Here is a 26,983-nt window from a genome sequence, read left to right on the forward strand (position 1 = left end):
GGGCCAGGCGGTGGCACAACTGGTTAAGTGCTCACATTACAGTGCACAAGGACCCAGGTTAAAGCCCTTGGTCCCCACCTGTAGGGGGAAAGCTTCAGGAGTCGTGAAGTGTAGGGAAATTGTGAGGATATGATTGAGCATGGTGTGAGACCTCCCATTGAAAGATGGGGAGCCTAGATGGCACGACCTTTCTATTAACCTCTCTCTACCTGAGATCGAGCATGGAGGAAATCGACCACCAGGAAACGTCCTCTCTGTTAGACTCCCTGCCTCACAAAGACTCTACATGCAGCCCATTTCCTTGTTCCCAAACCAGTTGGTTTCTTTACTCAGAGGTTAATAGAAGTTCATCTTCTTTGATCACATATCATTGTTCTGCTCTGTCAAACAGTAAGTAGGGACATTCTCCTTACTCCTCCACCCCCTCTGGTCCTTTTAATCTTACATGATCTATCATCTCTCTGTCTGCTGGTAATAATAATAATCCTATTTTCCTCGCTCCTTTGATCAATTAAACCCCTTGCTCAACATTTGTTAGGAATGCTCTGACCTTTTCCCAACCCCTTACCTCTCTTTGCCCCTTTTCTCCCAAACCATATATGGAATAGACAACTTACTTCCTCCTACGACCCCTTATAAACCCTGCTTTGCTGTTCAATAAACAGATTGTCCATCAGACAAGTCCCTGGGTCATCTCTTGTCATGGCACTAGCACCGGACACAGAGAGTCCTGTACGTTCACCCCTGCTGCCTCGGAACATTCTCCCAGGCCCCTGCATCTGGTGTACAACAGGGCAGGTAAGCTGGGAGTCTGTGCCCAAGAAGAGGCCTCCCCACAAGAAGTACAGCAGTGAAGCAGGGCTGCACCTCCCCCCTCTACCTCCTCCCTTCCCTTTCAATTTCTTCTGTCTCTATCCAATAATAAATAACATTGAAAATAATAAATGTAGGTCACTTAGGTGATAAAAAAAGTCTTCATGTCTTCTGTTAACTTCAGAGTTGTATTTATGCTTTCTTAAGGCTCTTAATCTCTACACATTAGTCAGGCAGGTAATTGTCACATGCCTCAGATGAGGAAATTGATGCAAAGAGAGTTAACTGACACACAAGAGGATCTTCTGGCAATAGATTCTAGTCTCAGGATGCTTGTTTTCCTGATTTCTAATCAAGTGGCTCTTGTTCTTTTTTCTTTTAAACATGAGCATAGAGGATTCCACAGAAATTGCCTTGCATAAACCAAATTAAGTACTACACCATGTTTGGGTTCCCAGCATCCCTTACATGTGGTATCAGCCCACGTTCTCATTTGTCACTCAGTTGGAGTCATGCCGGTCTGATGTTTTGAATTTGGAATGAGGAAGGAGGAGTAGGAGGAAGATAAGTGGTAGCCCACCCTCTCTTGCTCCCTGGTTCTGGCAGGCAGCAACCCATCACTCCCCACTACCATCTCCCCACACACATACTGTTGGTCTGGCTTGGAATGCCTGCATTCTTAAGGCCAGAATGTCGTTCATCAGTGTCTTGTCTGTTGCACAAGACAGTGACCACAGACTTTAGTCCTGGAGGAGAAATTTCTGATTCTCCTGGGTCACCTCCCACAGAGCAAAGACGGCAGGATGCCAAATTCATGGGGTTGGGGTGGGGGGGAGTGACCTCCAAAATGAAGACTTGAAAAATGCTGGAGGAAACATTTAACAATCTCCTTTGTGGTTTGAGTCACAGTGTCTTTATTGTTTTTCCCTCAAAAATTTATTTATTTGTGATATGAGAATGAGAGAGGAAGATGAGAGAGAATCAGAACACTGCTCAGCTCTGGCATAAAGTGGCTCTGAGAATTGAATGTGGGGTTTTGAGGGCCACAGCTTAAGTTGGTGTTCTAACAAGCTGAGGTATCTTCCTGGCCCTGCTTTTTAATTTTTCAAAAACTTTTTTTATTTGTTTTATTTTAACAAGACAAAGAAACCAGAGTACTGGTCAACTCTGATTAATCCTGGGACTTTGCAACCTCAGGTATGAAAGTTATCTCCTCTGCTTTCCGATTTTTCTTTTTCTTTCCTTTTTTTCTTTTTTTTTTTCTTTTCTTTTCTTTGCCTCCAGGGTTATTGCTGAGGCTTGGTCCCACTGTTCCTGGCAGCCATTTTCTTTCCCCATTTTATTGGATAGGACAGAAAGAAATTGAAAGAGGATGGGAAGACAGAGAGGGAGAAAGAAACCTGCAGACCTGCTTCACCGCTTGTGAAGCGACCCCCCCCCCCCATACTCCACCCCTACCCCTGCAAATGGGGAGCTGGGGGCTCGAACCATGATCCTTGTGCAGGTCCTTGAGCTTAGTACTATGTGCGCTTAACCAGGTTAACCACCGCCTGAGTCCCCCCCCCCCCAAAAAAAAAAATTTGTTTTTATGGGAATGAGAGAGATTAGAAAACCACTCAGCTCTGGCATATGGCAGTGCCTGAGACTGAACCTGTGGCATCTGGCATGCAGGTCCTATGTCCTAATGCTGAGATATCTCCATTAGTCTGGTACTATCTCCTTTTTTAATTTAAAAAATCACTTTATTGGGGGGGAATGATTTACAAGACAGCTGTCACCAGTGTACAGTTCCTTATCTATCCCCCCCTGCTGTGAGTCACTGGGTTCCCACCCTCCACTCCTTCCTGTGCCCATCCCTCAGCCCTTTAGAGTTCTTGGAGCTGCTATAATTCACCCTGTATTTTCCTTTGTTCTGTTTTTCAAGCCTCACCTCTGAGTGATCATTCAGTACACGTTTAGCTCTTGGCTTATTTCATTCAGTCAGATTCCTTCACGTTCCTTCCCTAAGCTTGAGTTGGACTCACAGTGCTTATACCTGTATGAGTTCTAAATGACACATAACATGTGAAGACAGTGTAAACTACTGACATCTGGATTCACCAGCTAGAGCGGAAAGAGACTTTCTGAGCAAGTGGGCATTCAGCTGCTCCTACTCACAGCCCTTACTGTTTGAATCACTTGTTCTTATTCACAAATTTTTGAGGGGCTCGAAATCATACAGAAGACTTTCATGGCCTAAGGTTCTAGGTTTGATCTGCAGGTCTGATCCTTGGCATTGCAAATATTGGAGTGGTATTCTCCCTCTCCCCCTTAGATGAAATAAATAAATCTAAAAAAAAAAAGGAATAAGTTATATTCATATGGCTGAAAAATCATAGTAACACAAGGTATACTGTGGAAAAAATCTTTTTCACTTTCCATATTCACTTTTTTCTTTCTGATGTCCATGTTTTTTTTTTAAATCTCTTTATTGGGGAGTTAATGTTTTACATTCAACAGTAAATACAGTAGTTTGTTTATGCATAACATTTCCCAGTTTTCCATATAACATTACAACCCCCCACTAGGTCCTCTGTCATCATTTTGGACCTGTATTCTTACCCCACCCACCCAGCCACCCCAGAGTCTTTTACTTTGGTGCAGTACACCAATTCCAGTTCAGGTTCTACTTGATGTCCATGTTTTCAAAACTCATATTTTTTTTATGAAAACACAAACATTTTCACTCCCACCTTCAATACTCCATGCCATGCAAGCAGTTTGGAACCTTCTTTTTCTAAGCAATGTATCTTGTCACCATTTCTATCCTTCATATATTTCCTTCAGAAAAAAACTCCCTCTTTGTATGACTATTTATTGAACAAGTGCCTGATTCTGTGAACAATTGTGAACAAATTTCTGAAATGACAAATGAATGACCTTGGATAAATAAATGTTCATTTCACCTAAGTGCAAGGAAATCTTTGGGAGAGATGCCCTTAGGTGGGAATATTCAGAGCTGGCTCTGTAATTTAACAAATACTGTTATCTTGTCTTTAGATGCTTTTTATTTGAGGTTTTTTTTTTTTCAGGAAAACTTTACCAATTATTTTCCACTTATTTTTTTAAATTTTTTAAAAAATCTTTATCTGTTGGATAGAGACAGAAATTGAGAGGGAAGAGGGTGATAGAGAGGGAGAGAGAGAGAGAGAGACACCTGCAGCACTGCTTCACCACTTGTGAAGATTTCCCCCTGCAGGTGGAGACCAGGTCTCGAACCTGGGTCCTTGCACACTGTAACGTGTGCGCCACCACCTGGCCCCTTATTTTCCACTTCTATACTGAAGATGCTGATAAGTTCACCCTTCCTGGGTGACTCAGCCATCTGCTGACACAAAGTTGGGTTCTGCTGTGGGTGTTGTGGGACAGAGGCCAGCTGACATTGTCACTTTCATTTCTTTATTGGGGGGTGACTGTCTTACAGTTGACAGTAAACATAATAGTTTGGACATGCATAACATTTCCCAGTTTTCCACATAACAGTACAACCCCTACTAGGTCCTCTGCCATCATGTTCCAGGTCACTTTTCTTTCTTCCTTTTCGACACTTAGAGGCTCTTGGCTCCTCTGTCTTTGGACAAAATTTAGTCTTCTCCCTCTTTTTCCCTCTGGCACCTACTTCCCTCCTTTTCAAGGTCAGAATTATCTCAGCTGACTAGGCTTGTCATGTGACCTTGCACTTTTGTTCTGGCCTCTCCATATCTCATGCCTTTTTTTTTTTTTTTTTTCCTCCAGGGTTATTGCTGGGCTCGGTGCCTGCACCATGAATCCACCGCTCCTGGAGCCCATTTTTTCCCCCTTTTGTTGCCATTGTTGTTGTAGCCTCGTTGTGGTTATTATTGTTACCATTGTTGATGCTGTTCGTTGTCGGATAAGACAGAGAGAAATGGAGAGAGGAGGGGAAGACAGAGAGGGGAGAGAAAGATAGACACCTGAAGACTGCCTGTGAATTGACTCCCCTGTAGGTGGGGAGCCGGAGGCTCGAACCAAGATTCTTACGCCGGTCCCTGCCCTCTGCACCACGTGCGCTTAACCCACTGCGCCACTGCCCGACCCCCCAGCTCATGCCTTTTCTATCCACTCTTCTGAGTGTTTCTTTGAAGGTGCTACCACAGTGCATGTATTTCCTATTTTTTAACATTGTTTTTTTGTTTGTTTTTGTTTTCGCCTCCAGGGTTATCGTTGGGGCTTGTTGGTGTCTGCACTACGAATCCACTGCTCCTGGCAGACATCTTTTTTCCATTGTTGTTGGTGTTGTTGCTGCTATTGTTGTTATTGCTATTGTTGTTGTTTGGTAGGACAGAGAGAAATCAAGAGAGGAGGGGAAGACAGAGGGGGAGAGAAAGACACCTGCAGAAAATCTGCTTCACTGTTTGTGAAGCAACCCCCCCTGCAAGTGGGGAGCTGGGGGCTCGACGGGGGCTCGAACAGGGATCCTTGCATGGGTCCTTGTGTGGGTCCTTGCACTTTGCACTATGTGTGCTCAATCCCGTGCACTACTGCCCAGTCCTCTGCATTGTGCTTTTACACACTACAGCAACCCCTTTCCCTTCTCTGGCAAACTGGCCCATCTTAGAACCCAGGAGGGAAGTCACAGACCTTTAACCTTCTGAACCTTGTAGCTTCAGTGCAGTATGACCCAATGACTGAGTGAGCTACTTTACCAACCACATCCAGATTCACTCTTGGTGATACTCACTTAATGGATTTTTCATGAATGGTGGCATGATGTCTTACTGGTACTTACAAAAGTAGTTGGGTTTTTTTGCCTTGATATTCCTTTATGATTTTGGAAAGGAAAATTCCATTTGGAATTATCTTTCCAAGGAGTTTTTTTTTTTTCTTCTCAGCTTTGGTTATGATGGTGTGGGGGATTGAACGTAGAACTCTGGAGTCTCAGGAATGAAAGTTTCCTTGCATAACCATTATGTTGTTTCCCACATATAATTTTCCTAGAAGTTTTTTTTTTTTTTTTTTAATTTGGAATTACCTATAGAGAGGCATGGCCTTTTTTTTTCCTTTTCCCAGTACCATCTATTCAGAGCCTTCTGTTGAATCACCAAGAACATTTCTGTAACATACTACATATCCCAGAGGTAGTGTTAACATTGACTGAACATCTGACGGTGTTGAAGAAACTGTGAGAAGGAGATCTCACATAATGAGGAAATTAAGGTATAGTGAGATGGTCATTGGGGTCCTAAAAATGAGACTATGACTAAATGAGAACTTTTGTAACTACTGGGTGATACGTCTGGCTTGTTGCTTTAAAGGGGGGGGAAGGTCCTGATTGAATTTGATGAATCTATAACTTGGGGGTAGGGTGGGGCAGGGTAGGGAGTAGGTGGTGGTATTCAGGAGTCAAAACATAATAGTGGAGCTTGGAGGGTACGGGTGTTCTGGGAGATACAGCTCTTTGGGTCAAGAACACACCTTAAATATGTGAATCCCTGTCTTCTAACCCTGGGATCACACTAGAGTATAGTGGACAAGCTCCATGGATGGTAGAGAAGAGCTGTTTTTTTCTGTTCTCTCCCCCTATGTATATGTATATACTTTAAAAAATGGGCTTTGGAAGCATTGTTCATGTGCAAAGTCCTAAGTTCTAAGTTCATCCCACTGTACAACATAAAAAAAAAAGAGAAAGAAGGGGGTCAGGTGGTAGCGCAGTCGGTTAAGCACACGTGGCACAAAGTGCAAGGACCAGTGTAAGGATCCCAGTTCAAGCCCCTGGCTTCCCACCTGCAGGGGAGTCGTCTCACAGGTAGTGAAGCAGGTCTGCAGGTGTCTTATCTTCCTCTCCCCCTTTCTGTCTTCCCTTCCTCTCTCCATTTCTCTCTGTCCTATCCAACAACAGTGCCATCAATAACAACAATAATAACCACAACAATTTTTTTTTTAAATAGGGCAACAAAAGTGGGGGTGGAATAGCCTCCCAGAGCCATGGACTCATGGTGTAGGCACCAAACCCCAGCAATAATCCTGGAGGCAAAAAAAAAAAAAAAATTAAAAAAGAGAAAGAAGGGGCCGGGTGGTGGCACACCTGGTTGAGTGCACATGGTACAGTGCACTAGGATCCAGGTTCAAACACCCCAGTCCCCATCTGCAGGGGGGAAAAGCTTCACAAGTGGTGAAGTAGTGCTGCAGGTGTCTCTCTCCCTCTATATCTCCCCCTTCCTCTCGATTTCTTGCTAGCTCTATCAAATAGTTAATTTTTTTTTATTTATAAAAAGGAAACATTGACAAAACCATAGGATAAGAGGGGTATAGCTCCACACAATTCCCACCGTCAGAACTCCGTATGCCATCCCCTCCCCTGATAGCTTTCCTACTCTTAAACTCTCTGGGAGTATGGACCCAAGGTCATTGTAGGATGCAGAAGGTGGAAGGTCTGGCTTCTGTAACTGCTTCCCCGCTGAACATGGGCCTTGACAAGTTGATCCATACTCCCACTCTGTCTGTCTCTTTCCTTAGTTGGGTGGGGTCTTGGGAAACTGGGCTCCAGGACACATTGGTGGGGTTGTCTGTCCAGGGAAGTCTGGTTGGCATCATGGTAGCATCTGGAACCTGGTGGCTTAAAAGAGAGTTAACAAAAAAAAAAGAGAGAGAGAGAGTTAACATATAAAGCCAAACAAGTTGTTGACTAATCATGAACCTAAAGGCTAGAAGTTTATATGAAGAGTTGGGGGGGGTGTCTCCATTTTGTAGATAGCTAGTAGGCCTATTTTAGTTCTATTCCAAAGGGCCTGTGACTATACTAGTTTTCTTTTCTTTTTTTCCCTGAGCCTGAAATCTGATATGCAGGTGGATCCAAGTTATTGTCTGGGGAGATGATGTCATGGCTGCAAAAAGGACCAAAAGTTGTATCAGGGAAAAGAGTACTCCAAATATCAGAAAGGTGTATAAATATTGTTGACTGTAAACCCACTGATTTGATCTGATCTGGGGCCCATATTCAGCTTAGGAGCCTATGTGACCTCTGCATCCCTGTAGATCTGAGCTCACATTCTGTGGTCATGAGTAGGAATGTTCCAAGCTGTCTCAATATCAGGACCCATCTTCCTCAGGTGTAGCATAGAGTATGTTGAACAGCCTCCCTTCAGAGGATGAAATATTCTCTACCATTGTTGATCCAAGTTGAGGACAAGGTCCTATGGGTGCACAAAGGGGTCTATTCTGTTGTTCCTAATAGAGATGACTGGTAATATTAGGGAGAGGGATTTATTCAAGGTCTAGGTCCATCATGCCTGTTTGGGAATCTGAGGACTCACTTACTGGGGCCCCAGCTGATGGGGTGGTCTGATAGTGATTAAAGAGTCATCATTAAAGTATGCCAGTCTCTTGCCCTTATCCAGCTTTTGCAGTCCTTGTTTTGATAAGGTTAGCTTTGGAGTGAGTGAGGGAAGTGTAGTAGGAAGTAGGTGAGGAGGGTATCTAAGTCTAAGTAGACACTATTTCATTATGAACTTCATACTGACTCACTGCAGACTATTGTGTATTTTTGCTTTCAGGTATATATTTTGCCCTAACTAATGGATATATGTGAACATATGCTCTATCTTATGGGACCTGGTCTATATCTAGGCTTTGGGATTTTGTTAGGAAGTGAACCTCCTGGAATGGAATTAGAGAATACCATGATAGGAAAAGTCTCACCCTAGTAATGAGGGTGAAGGGTTGACATTTCACACCTGACTGCTCTGGACACAGTCTGAAGTGGAGCGTGCTGAGGTGGTAGTTGTTGTGTTGATTAGGTTGGGATTGGTAGAGGCAATATCATTTGGTATGACTTGAGAGAAGCATGCCAGAAAGTGAGCCCCCACCTATAGGTTCCAGGACTGGGGGGAAATATAAGCTCTATAAAGGAAGCGGGAGGTTCCTGGTGTCTTAGGGTTTAAGAAGACAATAGATAGTTATTGCTGTAATCATATTATTTAGCAATTGGGTTCACTTTGAAAAGTGTTAATATTTTTTTTTAAAAAAGTGAAAGGAGGAGAAGGAAGAGGGGGAAAAGAAGGAGAAAGAGGACAAAGAGGAAGAGAAACATAATAGTGAGAGCTCATATGTTATACCTAATGCTGAGTTGGGAGACTGAACTGAGATCTCCAGCACCCATGTATCATCATTCACGAGGGGTTTCTGCAAGGGCCCAGAATTCCAATCAGATGTAAGTGGGCGGTGGGGGGAGTCATTCTTTTTTTTTTTTTTTTTAATAAAATGGAAACATTGACAAGATCATAGGATAAGAGAGGTACATTTCCACACATTGCCCACCCCCAGATCTCCATATCCAATCCCTTCCCTTGATAGTTTCCCTATGCTTTATCCCTCTGGGAGTATGCATCCAGGGTCATTATGGGGTGCAGAAGGTGAAAGGCTTCTGTAATTGCTTCCTTGATCAACATGGGCATGGCAGGTTGATCCATAGCCTGTCTCTCTCCTTAGTGGGGTGGGGCTCTGAGGAGGCAGGGCTCCAAGACACCAGGTGGGGTCGTCTGCCCAGGTAAGTCAGGTTGGCATCATGGTATCATCTGGAACCTGATGGCTGAAAAAGATTTAAGATATGATGCAGAACAAATTGTTGACTAATCATGAACCTAAAGGCATGAATATTCTTAGGGTTTTGTGAATGGTTTTGTGAGGCTTCATTTCTTAGGTCTTTCGGCTCTTGGGACCTTTGGTCTCTGGGTGGCTCAGTGAGACAAACTCCAGCTGTCTACTTTGGGAAGGAAACATCTGTTCTTTACTCCCAAGGAGGAATCAATGGCAGGGGCCTAAGGAAAGTGTCTTCAGACTGCTCCCAGGCTGGGTTAAAGAAGTCCTCCATGTCCACATACTTGTCAGAGGAATGGCTTTGGAGGCAGACTCCAGCACACAACAGGGTTCTCAGGGCCTCCAGCTATGACAGGAAATGGGGGAGATCTAAGCACTCAGAGTCCAAGGTCCCAGGCCTCTTGCTCACCGTCTAATACCACTTACAGACAGGAAATACCCCGAAGACCATTTTCACCTTCTCAAACAATCCATTTTTGCTCAGGGTCAGCCCAGAGCAGCAAGTGCTGGACACCATCACCCAAAAAGCATCTGATTATAGGTGAAGAATGATGTATTTAGAGTTGGCTGGCCCGTTGACAACTGCTAACATAACCTTTAACACGTGTATTAAAATCAACACTTGAGTTTATTTCAGTCTGTCATTTCCTCTTAATACTTGCAAAGCCACAGTTTTGTTGGAAAAGTGCTGCAAAATGCTCAAGAGGGTGGATTCAGCCTTCTCCTTGACTGCACTTGGACTGGTAAGAGTCACCTTGAAATGGAAACCGGGAAACTCCCAGGTCCCTCTGGCTAAAATAAGTCAAGGTATGTTATGAGGTTTATTTAATAATTACCTAGCTGTTGACATGCTTGGTGGTGGTGGTGGTGGCATGGAGAGGGGAACCGAGGTATTGCCAAGTATGACTACAGATTAACAAGGATCTTGGGTTATAGTAGGAATGTTATGGTACTTGACTAGGTGGAAGCAGACATGTTCTTTTGCTTAGATAACCAGGCCTTGGCATGTCTAACATTGTTGTGACAGTCTAATAACCAGGGTTGGTTTAATCCTGAAGATGCTCAGTTCAAACAGCTGAAGGAAGTTGTTTGGATCAGAAGCAACAGTGATAAAGGTAAGACAATGGTGAGTGAGAAAATCCAAAGTGAGTTGACCCTCTGTACTCTGAAGGACAGATTTGGGTAGTTTCCTAATAGAGTAAATTGCTCTGAGTGCTGAGGTAGATAGCAGAGAGACTTTCATGTCTGAGGTGACAAAGTCCCAGGTTCAGTACCCCACATAACCATAAACCAGAACTGAGGAGTGCTCTGGTTTAAAAAAAAAAAAAAACTGGTCTGAAACTAATTCAGAGTTGTTACAAGGGAGGATGTTTTCAGCTTAGTGATACATTTATTCAGTTTACTCAAACTGCAGCCAAAGCTGTGTCTTTGTAATTAGAATCATGCTACATGCTATGATTTACTTAAAAAAAATTGGGGGGGAGTGTCTGGGCATAGTGCAGCAGGTTAAGCGCACATGGTGCAAAGTACAATGGCCGGCATAAGGACCCCAATTCGAGCCCCCAGCTCCTCACCTGCAGGGGGGGGTTGCTTCACAAACCCAGAAGCAGGTTGGTAGGTGTCTATCTGTCTCTCCTCCTCTATGTCCTCCCTCCTCTCTCGATCTCTCTCTGTCCTATAAAATAACAACAACTTAACAAGGGCAACAAAATAGGAAATATGGCCTCCAAGAGCAGATGATTCATAGTGCCTGGCATTGAGCCCCAGCAATAACCCTGGAGGCAAAAAGTGTTTTGTTGTTGTTGTTGTTGTTGTTGTTTATTTGTTTTTTTAACCAGAGCACTGCTCAGCTCTGGCTTATGGTGGTATTGGGGATTGAACCTGGGGCTTTGGAGCCCCAGGCATGAGAGTCTGTTTGCATAACCGTTATCTACCCCTGCCCCATGGGCAACATGTTTACATGGTCTTGAATCCCCTTCTTCCTCTCTGTTTTCACCATGACAACCTTAGTACACAAGTCCATATTGATTTACTTGTGCTGGTGTGGTAGCACACTATTGCTGTGTTGATTCCAACATTGGACCATTTTCACACCAATTTATTTATTTATTTACATTTATTTTAATGAGAGAAATACGCACACACACAGAGATGAGAACAGAGCACTGTTTAGCTCAGCTCTGGTTTATGGTAGTGCTAAGGCTTGAACCTGGATGTTCAGAGCCTGTGGTATGAAAGTCTTTTGTATAACCAACTTTTTTTTTTTTTTTTGCATAACGTACTTTTGTCTCCCCAACCCTGTTTCGATACCTTTTTACATATTGCACAAATGTATTTGAGCACTTTAAAATCTTCCAGATATCTCAGTAGAAAAGCACAGATATGTCCTTGGTAACATACATGCCAATGTTGTGTTGTGCTTTGGGGGTCTCTCTCTCTCTCATAAAAATAAATCTTACACAGTGATTTTATGCCGTATGTACTCCATAAGCTCACAATAAACTTCACATTCCTTGGGAGGCTTTTCACACATCTTAGACTCTCAATCTTTAAGATAAACTTTTAACAGCATTATTGTTACTCTGGATTGGGCACAACACTAGGCTCAGGAATAATTACATGTTTTGGGCAATGAAATGGGGAAGCATCATAGTACATCCTGACCCCTCTGTTGGAGATGTAGTCCAGAACCAGTACCAAGAACAACAGCCTGGGAGACTGAGAGAAATAAAGACTCTGTGGCCAGCGAGGTGCCTCAGTGGGCAGAACCACACCAAACTCACTAAACCAGAATCTGTATCTTAACTAGATACTCAGGTGACTGGAGTTCTCATGCATCTGTGAAGCCCTGAAGATCTCATGAGTTGTGATATATGGCTTTGGTCCCCAGAGAGGAGCAGATTTGGAGGGGACTTGGTGGGAGGGTGGAAGCAAGCCAGATGAAGGCAAGGTGGGCAAAGGCAATGCACAGCAGAGGGATTCACCTGTGTGGTGATGTGGTGGCACAAGAGATGAGAGAGAATGAGAGGGGACTTTGAGTTGTTCAGTATTTTGCAGGTTTGGGGGGGGTTGGAGCATAGGTTGTAGTTGGCTGCCCTACCTCAGAGATTGCCTTATCCAAAGACAGAATCTGATAAATTCAAGCACCTCTAGCTCTCTTTTAAATTGCATTCAATAGTTTAAAATATTTATTTACTTATCATTTATTTTTTGGCAGAAAGTGAAAGAGAGCACATCACTGAAGCTTCCTTCAATACAGTGGTGACCAGGCTTGAACCTGAGTCACACAAAAGGCAGAGCAGCACACTATTTGAGTGAGATGTTTTGCCTGCCCCCCCAAATATGTTTTTATGAGAGTACCAGAATACTACTTAGCTAAGGCAGCCCAATAACTTTTCCCCTTTATTGGGGGATTAATGTTTTACATTTGACAGTGAATACAATAGTTTGGACATGCATTACATTTCTCAGTTTCCACATAGCAATACAACCCCGACTAGGTCCTCTGGTATCCTTTTCCAGGACCTGTATTCCCCCCCGCCACCATACATACCCAACAGATTTTTATACCTGAGGCTCAGGTCTCAGATTCAACCCCCAACACTACCATATATATACTTACACTCCACCAAAAGAGCCCAGTATTTCTCAACCTTATCGGCATGCTGGAAGCCCCTGGAATAATGTTGCTTTTGCCCAGGTGCCTAAAACTGATTGGTTCCAGGCAGCAGAGGGTTTACAGAACTTTCTAGACCATTCTACAGTGTAGCCAGAAATGAAAACTACCCCTGCTGGGGGCTGGGCACCGGCATACCTAGTTGAGTGCATGTTACAATTAGCAAGGACCCAGGTCCAAGCCCTCCGTTCCCACCTGTAGGGGGAAGTGGGTGGTGTCTGGATAAATAGCTAGTAGCTAGTAGAGCATTTCTCCTTTAACAACACTGTACAGCCTTGACATTGAGGAGAACTTTGGGAGTAGTAGAGCTAATCCATGAGATGCAGAGGACAGTGTCAAGTTTAAAAATAAAGCAAGCAAACAAAAAAACCAGCATAGGGGCCAGGTGGTGGTGCACCTAACTAGGCACACATGTTAGAATGTGCAAGGATCCAAGTTCAAGCCCCTGCTCCCTACTTACAGAAAGGAAGCTTCACAAGCAGTGAAGCAGTGCTGCAAGCATCTCTCTTTCTCAATTCCTTTGTACTTCCCTCTTCTATCTCATTTTCTGTCTATCCAATAAACAGAGAAACAAATAAAACACAGCATGGAGAAATAGAACCGAGATATACTACGAGGAGAGAAAATGGGTCCCAGCCAAAGATTTAACAGGAGTCCTAGGCAGACATAAGGTACAGATGGATTCTGGCCAAGGCAACTAACTCAGGATTCCCTGTTACTGCATTATAATGTGAGCCTGAGGCTGGTTATCTGTGCAGATTGTGAGGATCCCTCATGGTTTGAGGAACAGGCCACTGAGATGACCCCAGAACAAGCCCACAAGGGGATTTTAACCCCATCAATGTGGAATTTAGCCCCTCTGGTAAGAGACAAGGTGATATAGAACCTGTTACAGTTTGCACCATTTGTTATAGTAATGCATGAAACATGATCTCAGGCTGGAGGCTGTCCTTACAAGATAAGCTCCCTGAGAGCTGTTTCCTGGCCATGCTGTTTTTCAGCAGGATGGCTCACATGGTGAAATCTGAAACTCTTTGGGTGAAGAATTCCTCTGCTGGCTGGACCAGATGTTGCTTGTGCAGCTCCCCAAGTCCAGAAAGATGAGTTCATCCTTGAAGGAAATGAATCTTGAACTTGCCTCAAACTCAGAGGCATTGATCCAATAGGCCATGGCAATGAGAAAACAAGGCTATCAGAGAGGCTGTGGGTGGTAGTCTGGCTCTGCAATAGAAGAGGAATGAGGCTGCTGACCTGCATTCCAGAAAGCGTCCAGATGCCCAGAGCCTTGATCAGAGAGTCATGTTGTGAAAACCCTGCACTTATAGCACGTGGAGCCATAAAAAAAAAAAAAAAAAAAAAAAAAAACCCTCCCACCACCACCCATTAAAGACCCTACAGAAGTACTAACTTCCCAGGAGTTGGGCAGTAGCATAGCGAGTGCAGGTGGTGCAAAACACAAGGACCAGCATAAGAATCCCAGTTTGAGCTCCAGATCCCCACCTCCAGGGGGTCGCTTCATAAGTGGTAAAACAGGTCTGTAGGTGCCTGTCTTTCTCTCCCCTCTCTGTCTTCCCCTCCTCTCTCTATTTCTTTCTGTCCTATCCAACAATGACGACATCAGTAACAACAACAATAATAACTACAATAAAAGAAGGGCAACAAAAGGGAATAAATAAATAAATATTTGAAAAAAGTACTAACTTCCCCAAGAGGCTTTGATGGAATGTTCCAGACTTCATAGCCCCCACTAACCTTTTACCCTCACTACCCACAACACAGTTTGCCCCTGGATTGGTCTGCAAAATCTGTAGTCTCCCTCTCCACTCCCTCCTACTCATATAGTAACTTCCTGGAGGATGTAAACTAAGTACACACTCTGTGTATCTTTCTTTGATTGCCTAGCACTCTAAAAAGTACCATTGCCATCTTTTCATCCTTACAACTTACCAGCACAGTATCTGGAGACTAGCACTTTTACAGTAAGAGTATAGGTCTTCTTATTAATGAGTTAGATGCTAACTAAGTTGAGTTGGCATGAAAAAAATAAAGAGAACATATCACAGGCCCCTCTTCTTTTGGTTACCTAGTACTTCACTTTTTTCAGAAGTTTTTATTTCCTTTGACTTCATCTTTGTGGTTTCCACAGAAGGAAAGTCTTGTTCCATGACTCTGCTCCAAGTCACTTTTTCATTCAGATAGAGATGTCTAAATGAAATAGAGTTATCTGAGATGGGGGGGTGGGGAGGAGACCCTGCAGCACCAGAAATTCCCTCAGTGCTACAACATCTCCCATATGTTACCAAGGTTTGAACCTGGGCTGTGTACATGGCAAAAGCACATGGCCTACCTAGTGAGCTATCTGGCCCAGCTTACCTGATGAACTGTTTTCCTCTTGTCCTCTCCTGAGATTTTTTTTTTTCAACTTGGAACCAGAAGGGATGTTTAAAAATAGAAAGAAAGAAAAAGGCTCCCTTTGGTGACCAGAACTATATGGATATGCTGTTAAGTCTGTGAACTATTGGTCCCTATGTTTTTCACTACCCAGACAAAGGGGATCACTTGCTAGCTAGAACAAAGGATCAAACTAATAAGGAAAGTGAATGGAGAAAGAGACAAGAAGAATGAAAGAGTGCCCAGATGGTCTCTGAGTTCCTGCTTCCAGGAACTGGAAGTTTCCCTGCCCGGGGCACATTTCTGTCTTGAGTTCCAGGCATATCCCATTATTCCTTATAATCACCCTCCTCTTTTGCTTAAATGAATTTGAGTTGGATCTCTTGTCCTTGGCCACCACACAAGTCCTAGCTAAGACAGAAGTGCCTACTTCGTGGTAGACAACATCAAAAAGAATGGATGGATGAAAATCTCATTAGACCAACTTATGAAGTTTTGTAAGCAAGATTTTAAAATTTTTTATTTATTTTGCCTTTTGTTGCCCTTGTTGTCTTTTTAATATTGTAGTTATTATTGTTGTTATTGATGATGCTGGTTGTTGGATAGGACAGAGAGAAATGGAGAGAGGAGAGGAAGACAGAGAGGGGGAGTGAAAGATAAGACACCTGCAGACCTGCTTCACCGCCTGTGAAGCGACTCCCCTGCAGGTGGGGAGCTGGGAGCTCGAACCAGGATCCTCCTGTTGGTCCTTGTGCTTTGTGCCACATGTGCTTAACCTGCTGTGCTACCGCCCAACTCTCAAGATTTTTTTTTTTAACTTCCCATCCTTACTCGTGGTCTTGGTAAATACCTCTCTGATAGGCCTCCCAGAGCTAGGATGGAACTGAATAATGGAAGGGGGCACATATAGCACTCATGGATCTGGTACTTTGAGTCTTTATTTTTTTATTTTTATTTTCTATTTCCAGTGACTTTTTTCCTGTGTAGGCATTTGTTCGGAATCTTTAATGTGTGGGGTTACTATGCCAGCTATGCATGATGGGAAACATTTGCAATGTCTGTCTGTCTTCTCTTTTTTCTTTTTTTTTTTCTTTTTTTTTTTTTTTACATGCATAACGTTCCCCAGATTCCCATTTAGCAATACAACCCCCACTATTTCATTCATCATTTTTCATGGACCTGTATTCTCCCCACCCACCCACCCACCCCAGGGTCTTTTACTTTGGTATAATACTCCAATTCCATTTCAGGTTCGACTTGTGTTTTCTTTTCTAATCTTGTTTTTCAACTTCGGCCTGAGAGTGAGATCATCCCATATTCATCCTTCTGTTTCTGACTTATTTCACTCAACATGATTTTTTCAAGGTCCATCCAAGATCGGCTGAAAACGGTGAAGTCACCATTTTTTACAGCTGAGTAGTATTGTTGTTACTGATGTTGTTGTTGAATAGGACAGAGAAATGGAGAGAGGACGAGAAGACAGAGAGGGGGAGAGAAAGATATATACCTGCATCAAGGCCTATGAAGCGACTCCCCTGCATGTGGGTGTCTCTGGTAACTGCTAGTTTATTTATGTATTTATATCTCTATTTCCTCTAGGGTTATCACTGGGACTCAGTGCCTATACAAATAAGTCCACTGTTAATGGTGGCCATTTCCCCAACTTTTTTTGGTCTTTATTATTATTAGATAATAATAAAGGGAGTATATATATATATATATATATATATACATATATATATATATGTATATATATATATATATATATATATATGGAGAGAGAGAGAGAGAGAGAGAGAGACATCTGTAGACCCTGTAGATGACCTTCACCATTTGTGAACTTCTTCCCTTCTGCAGGTGAGGAGTTGGGGCTTGAACCTGGGTCCTTAGGCATGGTAATATCTGTGCTTAACTGCTATGCCACCACCCAGCCTGCCAAAAGAGTCCCAAGTAAGTAAGATCATGCAGGTTTTCCATTTCTTTTTCTTCCTGGATTACTTCACTTAGAGTGAACCAGCCTTCCTAGTTCATCCATGTTGTTATTATCATAAGTTTCCTTCTTAACATTGAAATTACTCAAGTAAAATAGACATACACCATAATTTCTTTGTCCATTCATCTGTAGACAGACACTTAAAAGAGATAATTTGACCAAATAGACACAGCCAGAATTGACAGAACTAGAACTTGACCTCCAAACCATTGCTCTTGCTCAGTCTAGTAGATAATCTTTTGTTTGTATTTTCCAACATTCTAACAAAGAGTTCTGTTCCTAAGTAGCTGTTGAATGAAGGTCTTCTAGAAAACAGTGAGGTTCTTTACAAGAAATGAGGGAAATTAAATTGAAAGTATCAGAAGCAAACGCTCCTCCCTAAAGAGAATATACTGAAAGAGGTAACTTCATTTCCCCATTTTTTTTTTACCAAAGGTACTACCATTTCCCACTCCCCCCAAAATAAACTTCATGAAAACAAATAGTACAGATCATTTCTAATGGGGGGGGGGTATTCTTGTGAAAAGGCAGCTCTCTGAGCGGGTTCCACCCAGTCACTAACATCTTCCTGGGACTCCATTTTCACAGTTGCAAAACAATTAACTTGGACTTGATTAGCATGTCCCACTTGTATTCCCTAGAATACTAGGCCAACAAGAAGTTCTTCTAAAAAGAGGTTTTGTTGTCAAGTGCTATTGAGAAACTGTGTTTCCCCTGGGGAGACACAACCCAGCTTCTGAGAAATCCAGCAGGGAAGAATTTGCTTATTTGATGTTTACTCAATGTTTTTTGAATATTTTTCATCCTCTTTAGTTTCACCCAAATAACTGCTATTATCTCTCAGGGTTAAGATTCACACTTTGGTGAGAAAAAAAGTTGCCTTGCTATTTCTTTTCTAAAAAGACTTATTTGCAGAAGCAGAAGGATGAATATGGCATGATCTCACTCTCAGGCAGAAGTTGAAAAACAAGATCAGAAGAGAAAACACAAGTAGAACCTGAACTGGAATTTTCATGTTTCATCAAAATAAAAGACTCTGGGGTGGGTGGGGGAAGAATACAGGTCCGAAAAGGATGACAGAGGACCAAGTAGGGGTTGTATTGTTATATGGAAAACTGGGAAATGTTATGCATGTACAAACTATTGTATTTACTGTCAAATGTAAAACATTAATTCCCAAATAAAGAAATAAAAAAAAAAAAGACATATTTGAATTATGACATGAGTGAAGAAAAATAAGCTGGAGCATCATTCTGATAGGCCAGCTGCTAGAGATCAAACTGGAAACCCCAGGTATGCAAATCCCCTGTGCCACCAGCTGAGATATTTTCACTGATATTTTCTAAAGGTCCTTCCTAGACTGGAGCGATAGTTTACTGGGTAGGGCACTTACTTTGCTATGTACTTGGTCCTGGTTTGAGTCCTGGCACAACATGGGAAGAAGTACTATGGTACTGCAGGAAGCTCCAGTGCCATGGTGTGTCTCATTACTTCTCTATCTCTCTCATTTCCTGTCTATATGAAGGAAACAGTATCCTAGGAATCAGAAATCAGTGAAATCAGACATGTATGAGGCCCATAACACACACACACACACACACACACACACACACACACACACACACACCCTTCCTAAACTCTAAGTCTATGAACTATTAATTAATTTGACTATACATTGTCCCTCAGTGCAATAAAAATGCCATAGTAATTCTGAATTTTTGAGATTTACCCATTAATAAAGTGTAGAGGGCATTAGGGTGCCCCGGTCTGGTTTAGTAATCCATTCTGCCCTGCGCTTCCGGAAATGGACAATAGGGAGCACTCGTGGACTGCAGCAAAGGCAACCTCTCTACAAGCCCAGCAAGAAAGAGCAAATTCAAGTTGTAACAAGAACAATTCCTTCTCCAGCTGAATGGAAAGCTACTGAGAACCAATATTTCTCCCTTTTGTGTTTCTTCCCTCTCCTTTGGAGGAAACAGAAACAGGATTGAATCAGGATAGATAATATGTATATGACTGCTTGATATTAGTCCATTTCACTTTGGGGTATATTGAGAGGGAGGGAGAAGGAGAGGGAGAACCAGAGTATCACTCTAGTATATGCATTGCTGGGGGTCAAACTCATGCTTAATGGAAGTTTTAATATTTTATCCGTTGTGCTATTTCCTGGGCAGGTGGGGGATATGTATGTGTATGTATATATGTATATACACACACACACACACACACACACACACATATATATATATATATATATATATATTTGATAGTGAATTTTTTTTCTTTTTTTTAACCAGGGCACCACTAAGCTCTGGCTACTTATGGTGCTGGGAATTGAACCTGGGACTTCTCACCTGTGATTTCCATCCACTAGCTCTGCATTATTCCTCACTCTCTGTATGGAAGATCTTAGATACAAAGCCTATGAATTGAAAGAGGAATTGTTCTTTTCTCTAGTTCTTATTCCACAGGAAGGCGCTGAAAATACCTTTGTTAGGATATAAATTCTCTCAGATTTGAATTTTTCTCTAAACTTTGGGTATAAGATTTTGTACTGGCTCAGTTTTTTTTTAAATAAGATTTGTTTAATTAGAGAGAGAGAGAGAGAGAGATCAGTACATTGGTATAGTATATGTGGTACTGGGAATTTAACCTGAGACTTCACACAGGCAGGCCTTGCACGCTATTTGAGTTAAGACTTTTTTCTTTTTTAAATATATTGGGGGAGGAGGGGAAGTGGTGCACTGGTTAAGCGCACATAGTACTAAGCTCAAGGACCTGCACAAGGATCCTGGTTGGGGCCCCCAGATCCCCACCTGTGTGTGGGGGGGTGTCAAGCAGTGAAGCAGGTCTGTAGGTGCCTGCTATCTGTCTCTCTCCCTCTCTATATCCCCCTCCTCTCTTAATTTCTTTCTGTTCTATCTAAAAGAATAATAAAAAACAATAGCCACAGAAGCAGTGGATTCATAGTGCAGGCACAGAGCCCCAGTGATAACCCTGGGGGCAATATTACATATAACCTAGAGGGGGGTTGAATTATGTGGAAAACTGGAAAATGTTATTCATGTATAGACTACTGTATTTTACTGTGGATTGTAAACCATTAATTCCACAATAGATAAATTAATATATATATCTATATATATGCATTTTGCAGGGGGCCAGGTGGTGGACCACCTCATTAAGCACACATATTACAGTATGCAAGGACCAGGTTCAAGCCCCTGGTCCCCACCTGCCTGGGGAGAGCTTCATGAATGGGAAAACAGTGCTACAGGTGTCTCTGTCTCTCACCCTTTCTATCTCCCCCTCCTCTTTCAATTTCTCTCTGTCCCTATTTAATAATAATGAGAGAGAAAGACACAGAGAGAGGGAGAGAGAGCAATCAGAGCACCACTCAGTTGATTCACAGTGGTGCTGGGGATTGAACCTGCAATCTCAGAGCTTCAGGCATGAAAGTATTTTTTTTTTTAGGGCAGGGTAAATAGCATAATGGTTATGCAAAGAGACTCTCATGCCTGAGGCTCCAAAGTTACAGGTTCAACCCCCCACACTTCTTTTAGCGTTTGCCCTTCTTCCGTAGCCAGTCAACAGCGTCAGGTTAAGCCTGATGTAAAGTTTCGAGACCTCCTTCGAATCTGGAGAGGTGGCAGTCGTTGACTATGTGGGTCATAGTCTGTCTGTAGCCGCAGGGGCAGTTCAGGTTGTCTTGGCTCCCCAGCGATGGAACATAGCGGCGCACCGGCCATGGCCTGTTCGATAGCGATTGAGGAGGGCCCAATCATAACGTGCTAGGTCAAAGCCGGGTTGACGCTTGCAGGGGTCTGTGATGAGGTGTTTGTTCTTTACCTCAGCTGACTGCCAACTCTGTTTCCAAGAGTCTGGAACAGAGAAGTTCAGTGTAGGCGTAGGAGACCAGATTGGATAATGAGACGTCAAGCGTTGGACAGGGTGGGCGAAGATATCCGCGTATATTGGCAGGTCCGGTCGAGCGTAGACATGGGAAATGAACTTAGATGATGCCGCATCCCGACGAATATCTGGCGGGGCGATGTTGCTAAGAACTGGCAGCCATGGAACCGGGGTGGAACAGATGGTTCCAGAAATTATCCTCATGGAGGAATATAATTTGGAATCGACCAAGTGCACATGGGGGCTACGGAACCATACTGGGGCACAGTATTCTGCAGTGGAATAGCATAATGCCAGAGATGATGATGGTAGTGTGGAAGCGCTCGCGCCCCATGAGGAGCTGGCCAGTCTTGCAATGATGTTATTCCTCGCGCCCACCTTTGCTGCAGTTTTTATGAGATGTTCATGAAATGACAGGGTGCGATAGAGAGTAACGCCAAGATAGACTGGCTGGGCTTCATGCCGGATTCTCATATCGTCAAGCTGCACATTAAGCTCACGCGAGGCCGAGGCATGGTGTAGATGGAAAACAGATTATACCGTTTTTGCAGTGCTAGGGATTAGTCGCCATTTTTTTTTTACAGTAATCAGATATCAGAGACATGTCTTTTTTGAGTGTTTCTTCGAGGATGTCAAACTTGGATGCCTGAGTTGCACAGCAGATGTCATCGGCGTAGATGAACTTCCTTGAAGTAGTTTCTGGAAGGTCATTGATGTAAATATTAAATAGCGTAGGAGCCAGAACAGAGCCCTGGGGGAGGCCACTTGAAACAAGTCTCCATCTGCCAGACTTGTCACCCAGATGCACCCGGAATCTTCTGTTTTGGAGAAGAAACGATATAGTGTTGGCCACCCATGGAGGCAGGCATCTTGAGATCTTGACTAGGAGACCACGGTGCCAGACCGTGTCATAGGCTGCTGTGAGACCCACAAAGACAGCACCCGTCTTTAAATTCTTCTGGAATCTATTATCAATGTAAGTTGAGAGGGCCAGGACTTGTTCGCAGGTAGATCTTCCTGGGCGGAAACCAGCTTGGGCGGGTGATAGGAATTTCTCTGTAAGAGGAGAAATACGTGACAGAAGCAGCCTCTCAAGGATGCATCTCACGGGATGCATTGGATCGACCTTCCCGTGGTGCATCCCGTGAGTACCCATTCATTGGGGAAACTGACGATCCTTCCTAGCTGACCCCCCCACACTACCATAAGCCAGAACTGAGCTGTGCTCTGGTAAAGAAGAAGGAAAAAAGAACATTTTTTTTGCATAATCACTATGCTGTTTCCCCTGTCCCTGATGAAGACTTTCCAATCAAACAAAGCAAAAGAGGAGTACCAAGGGGAGGCTATGTACCTCATAGCAGTTTGGCGGAGGATGAGTTATACTGATACTTGCCTTGTGTAAATCTGGAAAAGTGTTCTCATGATGACAATTGTATAAATCCATTCCCCCAGTAAAGTGATACTGAAGGTGAGATAAAAAACAGATTCAGGATCAGAGTCCTCAGACAGAGGTCAGAAAATTCTCTTCTAACCATAGCAAGTCGTTACCTTGCTGATTCAGAGAAACAGCTTGTCTGATCATCAGGAGGTCTGATCATCAGGAGGAGATGGGGGCAGGGTGGAGGCCCTAGACCATGCAGGAAAGTGCCAAACCTGGTGAATATCTGAGATTCTGGCCACCTGCTCTTCCTATGTTCTCTCTTTCTCATCTTGGCCAAAAAGAACCTTTCTGGCATATATATATATATATATATATATATATATATAGAGAGAGAGAGAGAGAGAGAGAGAGAGAGAGAGAGAGAGAAGCCACAGCACTGAATTAATTAAGTTCTTTCAGTGTGGTGGGGGTCAGACTCGAACTGGGATCACACATGGCAAAGCAACACATGATCCAAATAAGCTATTTTACCAGCCCTCCTATTGCCTCTAGCTGGGCCCTAGTCTCACACTCTTCAGAGTGTGAGTAGGGTGGTAGCACAGCGGGTTAAACACAAGTGGCACAAAGAGCAAGGACCTGCATAAGGATCCCAGTTTGAGCCCCCAGCTCCCTACCTGCAGGGGAATCATTTCACAGGCAGTGAAGCAGGTCTGCAGATGTCTATCTTTCTCTTCCTCTCAGTCTTCCCCTCCTCTCTCAATTTCTCTCTGTCCTATCCAACAACAGCAGCAACAACAATAATAATAACCACAACAATGATAAAACAAGGGCAAGAAAAGGGAAAAAATGGTCTCCATGAGCAGTGGATTCATGGTGCAGGCACTGAGCCCTGGCAATAACCCTGGAGGCAAAAAAAAAAAAAAAAGGTATTCTCTGCAGTCCACAAAGTGTACAGCAAAACTATAACCTGTGTGATTCTATTGTGTGCAACATCATTTAAAAAAAAAAAAGCAATATTTGTTTTTGTTGAGAGACTAGAGTATCCCTTGTTTTCCTTTTTTTTGCCATTTTATTTTATTTCTTTTTAATTTATTGGGGAATTAATGTATTACATTCCACAGTAAATACAATAGTTTATATATGCATAACATTTCCCAGTTTTCTATATAACAATACAACCCCCCACTAGGTCCTATGTCATCCTTTTTGGACCTGTATTTTCCCCCCCAACGAACCTAGAGTCTTTTACTTTGGTGCAATATGTCAATTCCAGTTCAGGTTCTACTTGTGTTTTCTCTTCTGATCTTGTTTTTCAACTTCTGCCTAAAAGTGAGATCATCCCATATTCATCCTTCTTTTTCTGACTTATTTCACTTAACATGAATTTTTTCAAGCTTTATTCAAGATCAGCTGAAAATAGTGAAGTAACCATTTTTTTTTATAGCTGAGTACTATTCCATTTTATATAGACCACAACTTGCTCAGCTACTCATCTGTTGTTGGACACCTGGGTTGCTTCCAGGTTTTGGCTATTACAAATTGTGCTGCCAAGAACATATTTGTACACAGATCTTTTTGATGGGTGTGTTGGGTTCCTTAGGATATATCCCTAGGAAAGGAATTGAAGGTCATAGGGTAGATCCCTATCTAGCCTTCTGAGAGTTCTCCAGACTACTCTCCACAGGGGTTGGACCAATTTACATTACCATCAGCAGTGCAGGAGGGTTCCTTTGACCCCATACCTCTCTAGCATTTGATGCTGCTACCTTTTCTGTCATATGACATTCTTACAGGAGTGAAGTGGTATCTCATCTATTTGCATTTCTCTGACAATCAAAGACTTGAAGCATTTTTTCATGTGTTTCTTGGCCTTTTGGATCTCTTCTGTGGTGAATGTTCTGTCCATGTCCTCCCTTCATTTTTGGATGAGGTTATTTGTTTTCTTGTGGTTGAGTTTGGCAAGCTCTTTATATATTTTGGTTATTAGCCTCTTGTCTGATGTATGGCATGTAAAGATCTTCTCCCATTCTGTGAGGGGTCTCTTGGTTTGGGTAGTGGTTTCTTTTGCTGTGAAGAAGTTTTTTAATTTGATGTAGTCCCATAGATTTATGCTTGCCTTAGTCTTCTTTGTAATTGGATTTGTTTCATTGAAGATGTCTTTAAAATTTATGTGGAAAAAAGCTCTGCCAATATTTTCCTCTAAGTATCTGATAGTTTCTGGTCTAACATCCAAGTCCTTGATCCACTTGGAATTTACTTTTGTATTTGATGAAATATAGTGGTTCAGTTTCATTCTTCTGCAGGTTTCAACCCATGTTTTCCAACACCATTTATTGAAGAGACAATGCTTTCCCCATTTAATAGTCTGTGTACCTTTGTCAAAGATTAGATGCCCATAGGTGTGGGGGCTCACAATTCTATTCCACTGGTAAGTGTGTCTATTCATGTTCCAGAACCAAGCAGTTTTGATGACAATGGCCCTATAATACAGTTTGCGTTCTGGAAGTGTGATGCCTCTGGTTCTGTTCTTTTTTCTCAAGATTGTTTTGGCAATTCTAGGTCTTTTCTAGTTCCAGATAAACATTTGTAGCATTTGTTCTATTCTCCTAAAAAATGTGCTTGGGATCTTGATGGGGATAGCATTAAATTTGTAGATGGCTCTGGGTAGTATATTCACTTTGATGATGCTAATTCTTCCAACCCATGAGCATGGAATATCTTTCCACTTCTTTGTGTCTTTGTCAATTTCCTTGAGTAGTGACTCATATTTTTCAGTATACAAGTCTTTCACTTCTTTGGTTAGGTTTATTCCTCGATATTTTATTGTTTTTTTTTGCTATAGTAAAAGGAATTGATTTCTGGATTTCAACCTCTCCCTTGTATTGCCCAGGATCTCACATATGCACATATGCAAGACATGCACCCCACTACTGAGCTACTTCCCTGGCTCCAGAATAGTAATGTTTTACTCTCACACATTTTCTACTAGGAGGCCTGTTGTAACATATCCTTTGAGTGTAAAAGATTTTTCCCCTCTCCACTTCCCTCAAATTTGCAGACGGCAATAATTTCCAGCCACATTTGTGTCTGCCTTCCAAGTCCTAAGAGTGGACAAGTGCTTCGGAACAGTAACGCAAATCTCCCCCAGAAGCAGTGAGATTCACTAGCCCAGCCCTTAGGGGACATGGAAAATAGCTACAACATTCCAGCCACTTCCCAATCCTGCTTCCAAACTGCTTCTGTTAAAAGAATTGACAATTCAAAACACATGCACTGTCATGAAGCCTCACTCCCGCCCCAGACCTTTAGCTCTGAGCCTCTTCTAGAGTGAGCCTGAAGGCTGGAGAGATGGCACGAGTGGTAGTGGAACTGACTTTCATGTATGAGGCACCAGAGGTCACAGGTTCAACCCTATAAGCCATTAAAATAAACAAAGCAAAACAAATGGGCAGGTAGTGGCACACCTGGTTGAGTGTACACATTACTATGTGTAAGGACCTGGGTAGAGCTCCCACCTCAGAAAGATGGAAGCTTCATGAGCAGTGAAGCAAGTACAGTAGGTATCTCTCTGTCTCTTTCCCTGTCTCCTCCCTATCCTCTCAGTTTCTCTCTGATATATCACATGAAAAAAAGAAAGAAAAAGAAAAAAGGCTAAGTGGTTTGGGAGATGGTGCAATGTAAAGCAATGGACTCTCAAGTATAAGGTCCTAAATTCAATCCCTGGCAGCACATGTACCATAGTGATGTCTGGTTCATCATCTCTCTCTCCTCCTATCCCTCTCATTAATAAATTTAAAAAAATTAAATAAGGGGAAAATGGCTGCTTGGTGGATTCATAATGCCAACACGAAACCCCAGCAACAATCCTGGTGGCAATAAAAATTATATATGTGATACAGCAAATCTTAACAAAGGGATATTTCAAAGTTAATCCAATTGCCAAATAATGTGATTATAGCAATAACTATCTATTGCCTTCTTAAACCCTAAGACAGCAGGAACTTCCTGCTTCCTCTATAGAGCCTATATTCCCCTTAATAAATAAATAATTATATCTATATATATGAGTTAGTGTATATCATACACATACACATACACATACACATACACATACATATATGTGCCTAAAATACCACTCAGAATTAGATCGCTATCAATATGGGACCAGGTATATCTTCAGCCCCTGCTTCTGAACTCTACCCTGGTCAGATATTTTTATTTTTCT

At 42.6% G+C, this 26,983-nt stretch overlaps 1 protein-coding gene across 11 annotated transcripts in view; it reads left to right on the top strand.

Annotated features, from left to right (window-relative positions):
• The window catches only part of DRAM1 (DNA damage regulated autophagy modulator 1), a 97,580-nt gene that overhangs the window by 48,907 nt on the left and 21,690 nt on the right, over positions 1-26,983 (top strand). For 2 of the 11 annotated variants that reach the window (XR_009550682.1, XM_060194259.1), the window contains 2 exons: positions 10,072-10,212; positions 18,381-19,051. The exons of 4 other annotated variants lie outside the window; for them this stretch is intronic. Coding sequence is in view for 5 of the 7 variants with exons in the window: in XM_060194259.1 (XP_060050242.1) it covers positions 10,072-10,212; positions 18,381-18,394 (155 nt within the window). In the remaining 2 variants the exon portion in view is untranslated. Of the gene's footprint in view, positions 1-5,880; positions 7,418-10,071; positions 10,213-17,329; positions 17,423-18,380; positions 19,052-26,983 lie in introns of those variants that run through there. 5 more of the 11 variants (XM_060194261.1, XM_060194257.1, XM_060194254.1 and 2 more) reach the window with 4 other exon arrangements.

The sequence above is a fragment of the Erinaceus europaeus genome, chromosome 7 (genome assembly GCF_950295315.1).
Source record: "Erinaceus europaeus chromosome 7, mEriEur2.1, whole genome shotgun sequence".
NCBI classification, from domain to species: domain Eukaryota; kingdom Metazoa; phylum Chordata; class Mammalia; order Eulipotyphla; family Erinaceidae; genus Erinaceus; species Erinaceus europaeus.